A 12430-nucleotide genomic window follows, 5' to 3' on the forward strand; every position below is an offset into this window, starting at 1 on the left:
AGTACTGTGATCTGAGGATGAAGACCAAAATTCAGATCCCAGCACCCACGTAAAAGCTGAGAATCGTGACTTGTGCAACAGTAATCCTGGCGCTGGGGAAGCAGACCGCTGGATCCTTGAGCTCACTGGCAGCCTTCAGCCAAATGCATGAGCTCCCGTGGCAGGGAGAGGCTGTCCCAAGGTGCTGTGGAAAACAATAGTCAGTGTCTGGCCTCTGCGTATGTGCTCGTGTGCACATGCACTCTCTCTCTCTCTCTCTCTCTCCTTCCCTTTCCCTCTCTCGCTCTCTTCCACCCTCTCTCTCTGTCTCTCGTGTATGCACACACACATTTCAAAAATAAAAGTAAAGCCTTGAAGGACTAGATTAAAATCAAATGTTCAAATTTTAGTTTAACTTCCAGACTCATAGTCTAAGATGAAGGTGTTAAGTTATAGTGGCCATAAACTGCAAAACAGCTATAGATCTGGAAGAGGTGGTTCCACTAAATAGAAAATAAACAATAAATAATGTGACATAAATTGTGAGACACATATGATCCTTTACTTTTAAGTTAGAAATGAGGATGGATGTCAGTTTGTTGTCAAAATGTTATTTTCTGAGGGCATCAAAAATAACCATGTGTTCAAGAGGGCTAAGAGGCAGCTGAGTGGGCAGAATGCTTGCCCAAAAATGCAGGAGCCCTGAGTTCATCCCCAGCACAAACAAGAGTGAGCACAGTGCGACATGTCTGTCATCCCAGCACAGTGGAAGTAGAAACAGGAGGAGCAGAAACTCAAGAACATCCTTGGCTGTATAATAAGTACAGAGGCAAGCTAGGCTACCTGAGAGCATGTCTAAAATGAGAGGGAGAAGGAATGCCAGGCTTAGCTCCAGCCCGTATGCACCCTCTAGCACCTTCATGGGAAGCTTGGCTGAATCCAGACGTCCTAGAAGAGCAAAGCAGTGCTTATAACTAAGTCACCATCTGCCGCCTTAGCAGTGAGAGAGCGGCCAGCTTGCTCAGAACTGACACAGTGTGCGTCACCTGTATGCGGCCAGCCAGCACACTGCCTCACACACACATCAGCCGCTCACAGCCACCGCAGGCTTCTCGAGTTTAACTTCCTTCAGCATTTTCTTGCATAGCACAGCGAATAGCAAGGTAGCTTGTATCAATAACAGAATAGCTAAGTATCATAAGCTCCTTGTGTCATGGTTTAGAAAATGCTGCTCAGGGCTAACAGTGGATTCTGTGGATGATTTTTTTTTATTTATTTATGTATATGAGAGCTTTAGCTGCATGTACACATGCATGACAGAACAGAGCATCAGATCCCATTATAAATGGCTGTGAGCCACCATGTGGGTGCTGGGAATTGAACTCAGGACCTCTGGAAGAGCAGCCAGTGCTTTTAACCACTGAGCCATCTCTCCAGCCCTCTGTTGATGATTTTTATTTGCTACTGGGCCATAAACGATCTGAACTTTCAACCAGTTTTCTTTTTCTTTTTTTCTTTTTGGTGGGCAAATTTTTTTTGTAGGAAAGGGAATATAGTTTCAAATGGAAAATATAATTGATCATTTTCTTTCTTTCTAACAGGGTCTTACTATGTAGCCCTGGCTGTCCTGGAACTCACTGTAGAGACCAGGCTGTCCTTAAACTCATAGAGGTCCAACTGCCTCTACCTCCCCGATGCTGTGATTAAAGGTGTGCACCACCACTGCTCAGAAACTGTTTTGAGTTTATTTTTGTTTTTGTTTTTGTCTTTGTTTGTTTGGTTTGGTTTGGTTTGGTTTGGTTTGGTTTGGTTTGGTTTGGTCTTTGGTTTTTCAAGACAGGGTTTCTCTTTGTAACCCTGGTTGTCCTGGACTCACTTTGTAGACCAGGCTGGCCTCAAACTCACAGAGATCTGCCTGCTTCTGCTTCTGCCTCTTCCCTCCCCACCCCCCACCCCCGCCGGCCCCCAGTGCTGGCATTACAGACCTGAGCCACCAATCCTAGCTGAAACTGAAACTTTGTGTTACATGCAAAGTCTAATGGCTTGGGCCTTTCTTGTTCGTTTTTTAAAGGTTTAGTTTGTTGTTGTTAGTTATGTTAGTGTGGGGGAGTGCGGGGCCAGGAAGGCCAAAGGCACTGGCTCTCCTTGAAGCTGTGAGCCTCCTGGGAAGCCACGCTCTTAACCACTGAGCTGTTTGCTCAGCCTCTGTTGCTCCCCCTGTAACTTTCCAAAGGGCTACATCACCCTGCCCTCCGTACACACAGCCCTGTGTGCAGCCCCGAAAGCCTTATGGCACCATAGTACCAACAGTAAAAGGACAATCAAATATTGTCCGCTTTTTTCAGTCTTTGTGGCCTGTTTACGTTTGCTTCTTCTCCTGTTAAGAAATCGGAATGGCTGTTAGCAAGGTGGGCTTTGAGCAGTGAGCAGCCCCTGCCTAATTGGACACTTCTGGAAGTAAGACGACATTGCTTTGAAAAGTTCAAAGTGTGATTCTGAGCCTCGAAACCAGCATAGGACTAGCACTGGGAGGTGTTTTCATCAGTGAGTGTGGGCGCGTCAGCCATCAGCTCCACCTCAGCTATACCCATCATGCCTCTCAGCCACATCATATAATCTCTTTCCACCCACTCCTCTCCACCTTCATCTTTGCTTTCTCCCACTTTCATGCATGAGATTAGGCAAAGCGGCACTGAGGCAGGGATTGGCTGTGTAGCCCAGGCTGGTGGCTCTCACCTTCCCACCCCAACTCATACTGTCATTTATACATGATCCGCCATTGTTATTCCCCTGCATCTGTGCTTCTGCCTCCTTTTTCAGCCCTGATATTGTGTCTCTCCAGCAGTTTCTCACCTTCTTTGCTAGTGCTTCAGAAAGGCTGGTATTTTATCAGAGTGCCCATCTTTCTATCTTCCTGTCTCATTCCTTCATAGTCTTCCATCATCATTATTTTGTTTCCTAGGATTTCCTTTTTAATCTTTCATAATCTGTTGGGCACTTAAGTCGAGTATTGTTTTAGCTGTATCACACAAACATATGTATGAAATACTTTCTTTTTTTCTTTTCTTTTTTAATATGAAGTATTTTCACTGTCAGTCAGCTCGTGGAGGGCTCTTGAGAAGTGCTTATATAATTATGCAATGATATAATGATAGGGTTATAACTCAGGACCTCAAGCATGCTGGGAAATGCCATACCACTGAGCTCCACCTCTGGCGCAGACTGAACACCATTTGGTTGTGGTAAACTTTTAACAAAACCTCCACCATTGGATTTACCAATAATGACTCAGGAGCCAGATGCTGGGGTGAAAGCCTGCTGGCTCAGAGAGGCAGAGAAGGCACCCAGCTGACCTTCCTCCTCAGCCACTGTCCCAGAAGGAAAAAAGGCAGTTCTTTTCCACTCCATCTCCAAAGCCCCCAAACTGAATGTTCTTCCCCTCTGCTTCCTGTGTGTCTCTCTATCCATCCTCCCGACTTCCTCTTACTCCTTATGATTTTTCCCATGTTCACTTCCTGTCAGCTGGTTGCTTACTCCACCTCTGGACTGAGGGTTAACTTTATTTAATCCTGTTTTGAGTTAAAGGTGTGTGCGAGGGCTGAGCTACACCACAACTAAAAATAGGTCTTTCCAGTGAACAACATAACCTTGGGGTTCACAGTGTGATCAGATGACCTGCAACAAGGGTAGGCCCTGCTTAGTGTGGTTTGGTATGGTTTGGTGGTGCTGAAGGATCTGGTACATTCTAGGCAAATGTTCTCCCACTGATCCCAACCCACACCATTCAATTTTAAGTACATGTTCCAAAATTCAGAAGTTTTGAGCACAGGTGATGTCATGGTGAGAAAGCACACATGAACCATGTGGCAGGTCACATTTGCAGAACATAGGCATGGCTGCCATGACTGCCTAGTGAGTACCTGGCCATTGGTTTAGGAATCTAGCGAGTGGCGGTGGCGCACACCTTTCATCTCAGCAGAGGCAGGCAGATCTCCGAGTTCCAGGCCAGGCTATTGTACACAGTGAGCTCCAAGACAGCCAAGACTACGCAGAGAAACCCCATCTCAAAAAAAAGAGAAAGAAAGAAAAAGAAAACCAAGAAAGTGACATTCTGATTCCAGTATCTAATTGATCGCCTATTTTAGCTTAGCTGGCCAAGGCTTGGCGAACCAGCAAGTGCAGTACCAGTTCTCAGTGTCTGTGTGTCCCTGGGTGTGTCCATGTTCTAGCGTGTGCACGTGTGTGAGTGCGGGGCCAGAGAACAACCCAGCTCCCATCTCGGGAGCCGTCCTCGTGTTTTACAGCTGAGCCTCTCGCTAGCCTGAAGTACAGGGATCTACCTGCTTGTCTCTGCCCTCTCCCCAGCCCCTCTCCATGTCAGGCCCCACTAGGCCTGTCGATTGTACATTGTCACTGGGGTCACACTTCAGCCCTCATGCTTATGAGGCACGAGTGTTGCTGGCTGAGACGTCTTTGGCCTTCTTGGCCTGAGTTTTAGGTAGGAAGTTTTCAGCCACTTTATAAAAAGGAAGGGGAACGGGAGACAGAAGAGTATTTCTCATGCGTATAAAAGGAAGCAGAGGTGGGTGCTGGGGTGTGGGAGTGGGTGTTGGGGAGGGTGAGTGTGGAGGGGCAGGCAGGAGGGGGTGGGGTAGTAAATGTGGAGGGGTGAGGGAGTGGATGTGGGGGAGGGGGGGGTTGGATATGTGCTTGTATGATGATGCTTATTTAATCTAAGGCTGGTGTTTGCCAGGTAAATACTCTTCAATGGGCTCTAACCCCAGCCCTCTTTCTTCTTTTCACTTTGAGGTGAACCAGGCTAACCATGAACTCACTCTGAACCCAGACAAGCTCTGAACTTGCAGATCTTTCTGCCTCCGCCTCTCAAATAGGCCTGGGCTGTCAGACTTGATCCTGACATAGGCAGCTCACGACTACCTGTAATTGCACCTCCAGGGGTTCAGCGCACCCTTCTGGATGCTGTCCTGAGAGGCACCTGCACACATGTGCACATACCCACACACACAGACATGCACACATGCACACAATTAAAATTACATTAATTCTAAAATGTTTAAAGGAATAGCAGCAAATTTTTATTTCAAGACTTAGCCACTGACAGCATGTACCAAGTGTTTACATGAAATGAGTGTGGTGAACAGACACGCTCCGCACAGCTCTGGAGCTGATGCTTTCGGACAGTCAACACAGCCTTGGCCACTCCCCACCTCACTGTCACCTAGTTGGTCATGTGCCTAGACTCTCTGGTGACGTGATTTTATAGTCAGGTACAGTCGGAGTGGGACAGAAACCACAGCCCTGTGTGTTCAGATAGCCAGCGCGACACACAGCTCGCCCGTATCTGAGGTAACGGGTACACAGGTTACACATGTTGACTGACTGCCCCTAAGACCTTCAGCAAACATCGCAGCACAAGTGTTCACTGTGGTACTTTGAATTGGACATAGCTGAGCACATGTTGTTTTTATTAGTTGAGTCTTTAAAATACATATGAAAGTATCCCTAAACAGGATCAGAATGGGACACAGGCAGAAGCTCAGTGCGCCTCACTTCATGCGGTGTCATAGTTCTAAGCTCATGTGACCCTAATAGCCCTGCCTCAGAGCTGAGAGGGGAGGCTATAGGTCCCCAACAAGCAGCACCAGTCCTCTTCAGATCATCTCTACAGGATGGCCCTGTCCGGCACTCTTGCCCAGCAGCTTGTTGGACTCTGCTAATTTGTCATCTAGGAGGCCTAGGCCAGCCTTGCCTTGTACAGCCTTCTGTCCTCTGGGAAGGGGCTCACCCTGCAGGTGAGATCTGGCTCTTCCTGAGCACAGGCCTCAGCGCGGCATAGCCGCCAGCCAGCTTTGTTGGGATACTCTGAGTAGTGCTGCCTTGCCCTCACTGGAGTTAGGACCTGCGCCAGTGGCAGGGACACCTGTAGCAGAGTACCACAGAAAGGACAGCAAGAAGGTGTATGGGGAAAGGCAAGACAGAGGCACTCCATGGAAGGAGTGCCAGGGGAGCCAGCTTGTGATGGTTCCGCCCTGACCCCCAGCTCTGGGTGCCTGAGAAGCTGACACCAGCGGGCAGATGACAGCACTCCTCCTGCCCTGAGGGCAGCTTTTCCTGCAGGCAGGTGCCATGCCTTCCACCCCATCCCACACTGAATAGAAACCCAATCCCGGGATTGGGCTCTGAAGACAGTGGAAGGAAAGGTTCAGCTTTGTGGCCTTAGACGGTAGCCTTGTGTCCTCATCTGTAACATGGGAATGACGTTAATCCATAGTGGAGCTGCTGAATAAGTAGTAAATGATTGGCAGTACCTGGCACACACACAGATATAATTACACTTTACCCACACTGAGGTCAGCGAGTCAGTGCCTGCAACGTGCAATACTCGTTAAACAAAATGGGTAAAACTGACCGTGCCCCACCTCAGGGAGCACCAGCCAACAGGCAGGCAGCATGGAGAAAGTGCGCCCTGGTCATAAACCACCCTTGCTCTGTGCTTGCCTTGCTCCAGTGTCTGAAGCCTTGGTAATAGAAGAGTTCAAGTTGGCTGTGTGCAGCTGCAGAGCAGCCAGTGCCTGTGCAGTGAGGGCTTGGTGGGTAGGGATGGCCACACAGATTGCCACACACACACATTGCTCTCCCGTGCCACAAGCACTACATGGACTCCTGTGGAATCCCACCAAGCCTGCAGCCCAGGCACAAGTTCAATTCAAATGTGTGGTGTTCCTTAGCAATATTACACAGAAGGAAGTGGGCACCCCAAAGGGCAAACTCTTCTTTGGCAGGAAACTCGGAGCCCAGCTAATGGCAGATGGGGAGCTATGGCTGAGCGCTAGACCAGGAGAGCAGCTGCTGGGTCTCAAGTAGCACTTACCCATCATGGCAGGCTTGGAGCCCCAGTCCTGCCACACAGCAGCCACTTCTGTGCCTTTCAAAGAAGGCTCAGCCTGGCTTTTTCTGCAGGAAAGCATCTTATTGCAGTAGGCTGAGTGAGCAAGAAGCCGTGCCGTCAGCTGAGACCAGAACACTAAAGACCAGGAGTGGGGACCAAGGAGGCCATGTCAGATGACACAACTCCTCCTCCTCTTCCTCCCTCTCCTCCTCCCCCTCCTCCTCTTCCTCTTTGAATGTTGTCTTGTACCAAATGATGCTAGCTCTCTGGTTGTTGGCTCGCCTTGCTCCCTCCACCACTGCACTTTTGGGCATGTCCTGTCCCTTAGCCCCCTCTCTGGCCTTCATTACATCTTTATCCTCTGTGACAAAGCATGGATTGCAGACTTAAGCGCCGCCACTTTGGTGGTTGCATTTGGCCCTGTGAGAGAAGAGGAAAGAAGAGCTCCCACTGCCTGGTGCGGAAGGCAGCAAGAAGCTGCATAGCTTCTGCCAAGCTCTGCGGACAGGGCTGCTGGCATGCTTTGAGCATGTCTCTCTCCTGCAGATTACCCCTTATCTGCTGCTCAGACACCGGCCTGCAAGCAGTCAGCAGCAACTGGGGACAAAACCTATTGTCAAAGTCTCTTTCTTGTGAGGTAATATAAGCACCAAGGGGAGGGTACGCCTCATCAGTGGTACACAGGAGATGGAAGTCAGCCCTCAGGCAAGGGTCAGGGAAGGGCAGGTGCGTCCACAGAACCAGAAGGCCAGCAACCTGGTGGTCCCTGTACTTCCCAACTACCACAGGGTCCCAGGCAGTGCTGCCCACTGCGCGGCCATCGGCCCTTCCTAGACTGAGGAGGGATGCCTCCACTCCCCTGCTAGTTCCACTCTGCCTGTTCTCAGACAGATGATAACCGTGATAGAGCATATGGCCCCAAAGTCACCAGGCATTCTGGGAAAGTGACACTGTGTTACCCTGGGCTTGGGGGGAGGTCCCACGCTCCTGAGCACAGCTTCTGTCTTTGTTCTTCAGAAGGGCATGAGGTCGCCTCTTCCCAAGTCCAGAAAAGAGCATGCACGGGAATTCAGAAGAGTGCTCTCTATCTAGGCAGCCATCGTTAAAGCAGGCAGAGGCTGAGCAGGAAAACATACGGAAGCCAAAATGGAGTCCTTCTTGTCTCAGCCCCACCCAGGCCTGTGCCACCCTCAGATACCGTCACCCCCCCCCACCCAGCCTGCCTTCAATACCCCTTTCTTAGGGTCCTGAACTCACACCTGGAACCCCCCACCCCAGAGTTCCATGAGAAATAATAGGATACCATCCAAGCTTTAGGCGTGGGCCTGGGCGTTCAACTGGCACCAGCTCTCAGAGAGTTTTCTTACCATAATCAGCCAGGCAGGAAAGGCTTGGGTACTGCTTTCTTCCTCCTCGTGCCCAAGCTCCAGCTGGTCCTGGTAGGTGCTGGGGTCAGGACCCAGTAGACCCACATCCCTCCCAGCCATGGGGGCTGTGATGAAGTTGTTGCTGGACACAGGGGTCCTTAGAGCCCAATGCCAGGACCTGGCTGTTTGCTAGGGCCACAGGCCACAGCCAGGTATACTGGAAAAGTACTCAAAGCCTGTGAGCCAGCAGGGACAGAGAGTGAGAGAGAGGCTCTGCCAACTAGTGCGGAGCAGGAAAGAAGGCAGCTGGGGGGTGCAGGAGCTTAGGGGCGAACAGCAAGGATCCTTCCTCTCCCCATCCTTCCCACTCACTGTAACTCCCCAGGGCCTGGTTTTCATGGGGGCTACAAAGTTTCTCCTGAAAGCCTTTGGTCAAATAAGCTACTTAGTGAATGGAATAATGCTTTCCAGTCTGGTTTCCTGTTGTGGCTCTGACAATCCTGTGGCTTGTACTTGATTGCTCCTGGCCTTCCCTGGAACACCCCACCCCACCTCAGACACCCTGAGATTGGGAGTGTTGCGCTTAAGATAACCTGGCCTGGCTGGAGCCGGGATGGACCACGTGGAAACACTGGCCCCTCTTAAGTCCAGCCTGGCCCTCTGCCCTGAACCCCTCAGCTCTCCTCTTGCTAGCCACCTCCTCCTGGAGCCTGGTGTCTGTCCTTCATTTGCAGACTGTGGCTCACTTACAGGGGAGCAGGAGACAAAGGAAGGAACTAATAGGGATTGACAGCACCTCTGACAAGATGATCCTTTGCTCTCTGGGCAGCCACTGGACCGGAAAGCTGGCCACCCTGAGGCCAGGCCTGAGCCCAGTAACTCTGGCTTGAAGCTCAGCTGAGAAGGGACCAAGCAGAGCATGAAGCTAAGACAAGCTACACCTTCAAAAAGCTTCCTAGAGAAGGTCGCAGACACTTCCCTGGCCAGTGCCAGGCTAAAGCAGGTCACAGCCAACCTCAGACCTCAGCCAGCTAGGCTGGGAAATGGGCATGATCCTGCCCTCCTTTTCAGAACAAGCTTATGTGTGAGTGCGTGCCTGTGTGTATGTGCATGTGTAGATCAGAGGACAACCTTGCAGAGTCAGGTCTCTCTAACACCGTGTGGACCGCAGAGATCAAATGCAGGTCTCCAGGCCCTGCTGAAACATCTCAAAGACCCTAGCCTGCCCTCTTACCATATAGGGTCCCTGAAAAAAAAAAAAAAGTTGGGTCCAAACTAGAAAACACTTTGGAATGTGTACTGACATGCCTAGCTGTCTTTTTGTTTAACCTGCTTGTCTCTTGGTTTTTTGGTGGGGAAGGGGGTTGTTTGGTTGGTTTGCGTTTTTGAAACACGGTTTCTTTGTATGCATGGCTGTCCTGGAACTCACTCTGTAGACCAGACTGCCAGGCTGGCCTCCAGCTCACAGAGATCTGCCTGCCTCTGCCTCCCGAGTGCTGGAATCACAGGCGTGTGCCACCATCACCAGGCTTCTGTCTGTCTTTTCCTAACAAAGCCCGAAGTAGCTCTGGTAGCCTATGGATGTTTTTGAAGTTCTGATTCCTCCCTCGGCCTCTTAAGTTCCAGGATCACGGCCACAGGCCAGCACGCCTGGCTTACTGGTTCTGGGGGTGAAACCCAGAACTTTGCATAAGCTAGGCAAGTGCTCTGCCAACTGAGCACTTCCCTCTGCACCAGGCACCTAGCCTGGGGTCTGCGGTCACACCTGCTGCTCTTCCCCACAGGGGCACCCGTTCATCGTGCAGTTCAATGATGGGAACGCCACCGTGGTGTCCATGTGGGTATGCAGAGCGCTAGAGGAGAGACGGAGCCACCAGGGTCCCCCATGAGACTGGACACTGACCATGCGGACCAGTCACCAAAGACACACGCCGTGACCCCTCTCTGTCTGCTGCCTGGCTGTGAAGAGCTGAGCTGGGCCCAGGCTCCTGTTTCCACCTCCAACCCTATGTAGAGCTCTCAAGAGAGGCAGCCTCTGCCGAGCCCCTCACCCTGGGGAGGAGGTGGTACAGAGAGTGTAGGGGAGCATGATGGGTTATAAGAATGGAACCTCCTCTGGCCCCATCCCCTTCTGTTTCCTCCTGTTCATTGTGAAGGGTCAGGCCCTGTCAGCAGCACTGATGGGAATAAAAGTATTACTGCTTTGGATTGTGTTTGTTTGATGTGTCTGCTGCACACATCCCCACTCAGCAGGGATGCCTGCAAGGTCCTGTGCATTTCCTGGAGCTTGGTGTTGAGGCCATGCCCCCGCTCAGTTGTCACCTGAGGCGTACAGGTGCCTACACCAAGCTCCAGGGCAAGGTGTAGTGAGGCCGGTCCAGACTGCAAAGCTCAGGTCGTAGTGTAGTCCTCTCATGGACTGGAGCTGGCTACAGCCCAGCCCCAAACCAGCACTAACCCTTGGTGTGGCCTGGGGCGGCTGAGGAGGAAGCAGGAGACCAAGGGTGACTTGCAGGAATTAAGAGGCCCTCAACCCCCTCCCCCCCTGCACACCACCCCCAGCTCCTCTCTCTCCCCATGACCCTGCCCAGCACTCCTCTCTTGACCCAGGCTACTGATGGCCACTTGAAGTAGTCTGGGCAAGCTGGCCAGCTATTCCGGCCTAATTGGTAGCCTCCAGGCTCATCCGGAGAGCCTACCTCGGTAAATAAATACAGTAAAGTCAGAAAAGACAACTTGTGACCACACACATGCATGCATGCCTACATGCACAGTTGCCCACATACATGTGAATGGGCATGAACGTGGGTAATACAAGGATCAGGGAGAGTGGGGGGAGACAGGCCACAGATCTACCAACGCCTTCGCAACGCAGGGAGATGATTGCCCACTTCAGTTCCTGCTGCTTCCAGTTCTGTTTCTGCTGCAGCCACCCCAGGCCAAAGCAAAAGCCCCCACATGTTCCCCATCCCCTCCGTTATAGGGAGGTGGAGCTCAGAGGCCACTGCCTGTTCAGAGACTACATCAGAAGACCCCTGTGGAAAGGGGGCCATGTGATTAGAGATCAGTACAGTGAAGAGGGCCAAAGAACTTCACTTTAAGATTCTGCCCATCTCCATTCTTTCCATAAAGGAGATGGAAGTTGAAGAGTCGTGGAAGGATCGGAACCTCAAATTCACCTGCAGTGGGATGTTAAATGAGCTGGGGCTGGCCGTCTGCTTGGGCTTTCGTGTTACCAGCAGGATGGTGGCAACTCCTGCTGACCTTTGTCCAGCATGCCCGGCACTGTCACCCCTGTCTGCACGACCCACTTCACCTTGCAGATCTTCACTCAATGGCCTCTCAGAAGAGCTACCACCCACACCACTGGAACGTGCAGCCTCCCGTTCTTGCTCCAGGACCTCCCAGGCAAGAGATCCTGCCTTGGTAAATAAAGTGGACAGAGGTCAAGGATCACGCCTGGTATCAACTTCTGTCCTCCACAGGCACGTGCTTCCAGGACCCAGGGTCCCCTAGCCTGTACCAGTTCCTGCCCTCTCTTCTGTAACTGACAAAGCCATTCTCTATTTTCACCTTCCCATCCTCCCTTAGAATAGAAGCTTCACCCCCTGCAGGCTCTGGCCTGCTTTTCACAGACCTAGAAAAAGCCATGGCTGGGGGGTGGGAGGAGGCTCGTGACAAACATTTGTTGGCCAAATGGCCACCATGGTGGGACCGTCATTCACAACCTGTGCTGTGTCCAGTGCCCCAAGGAAGGGACTTCTGTGTGAAGTTTCATTGTCCTTCTAGGGAGAGGCTGTGTGGTGACAAGCAGACCTCAGCAGTGTTTATCTCAGTCATAGAAGTTCTCAGACTTCTCAGAGTTCTCAGAAGGACCGTGTCCCCTAGACCAGTGCTCAGGGCAAGATCTGTAAGCAGTGCATGGGGTAGGCCTTCCTGACGGGCTCTGGGGGAAGGGGACCTGACCCTGACCACCCCAAAACCTGAACCAGCCACAACCAGGCCTAAGGCTGTGCCTCCTTTGAAGATGCATCAACCATGATTTGTCCCCAGAGTCCAGCTCGGCAGAGGTGAGTGGGAGGGTCTGTTACTGGTCTTGTAGGGGTGGGAGTAAGAGGGGTTTGTATCGTCTGGTGGCCTCCAAATCACTATGCAGGTAAAGATGACCTTCAAC

General features: G+C 51.4%; 1 protein-coding gene across 31 annotated transcripts in view; it reads left to right on the top strand.

The window, feature by feature from the left end:
* Map2k5 (mitogen-activated protein kinase kinase 5) overlaps positions 1–11787 on the top strand; it is a 222029-nt gene extending 210242 nt beyond the window's left edge. For 16 of the 31 annotated variants that reach the window (XM_021640465.2, XM_021640463.2, XM_021640464.2 and 13 more), the window contains one exon: positions 10041–10462. In XM_021640465.2, coding sequence (XP_021496140.1) covers positions 10041–10145 — 105 coding nt within the window. In that variant the 3' untranslated portion in view covers positions 10146–10462. Of the gene's footprint in view, positions 1–10040; positions 10463–11388 lie in introns of those variants that run through there. The other 15 variants (XM_060384939.1, XM_060384937.1, XM_060384938.1 and 12 more) reach the window with 2 other exon arrangements.
* The last annotated feature ends 643 nt before the right edge of the window (positions 11788–12430 follow it).

Source organism: Meriones unguiculatus, chromosome 6, assembly GCF_030254825.1.
Source record: "Meriones unguiculatus strain TT.TT164.6M chromosome 6, Bangor_MerUng_6.1, whole genome shotgun sequence".
In the NCBI taxonomy this organism is placed as follows: domain Eukaryota; kingdom Metazoa; phylum Chordata; class Mammalia; order Rodentia; family Muridae; genus Meriones; species Meriones unguiculatus.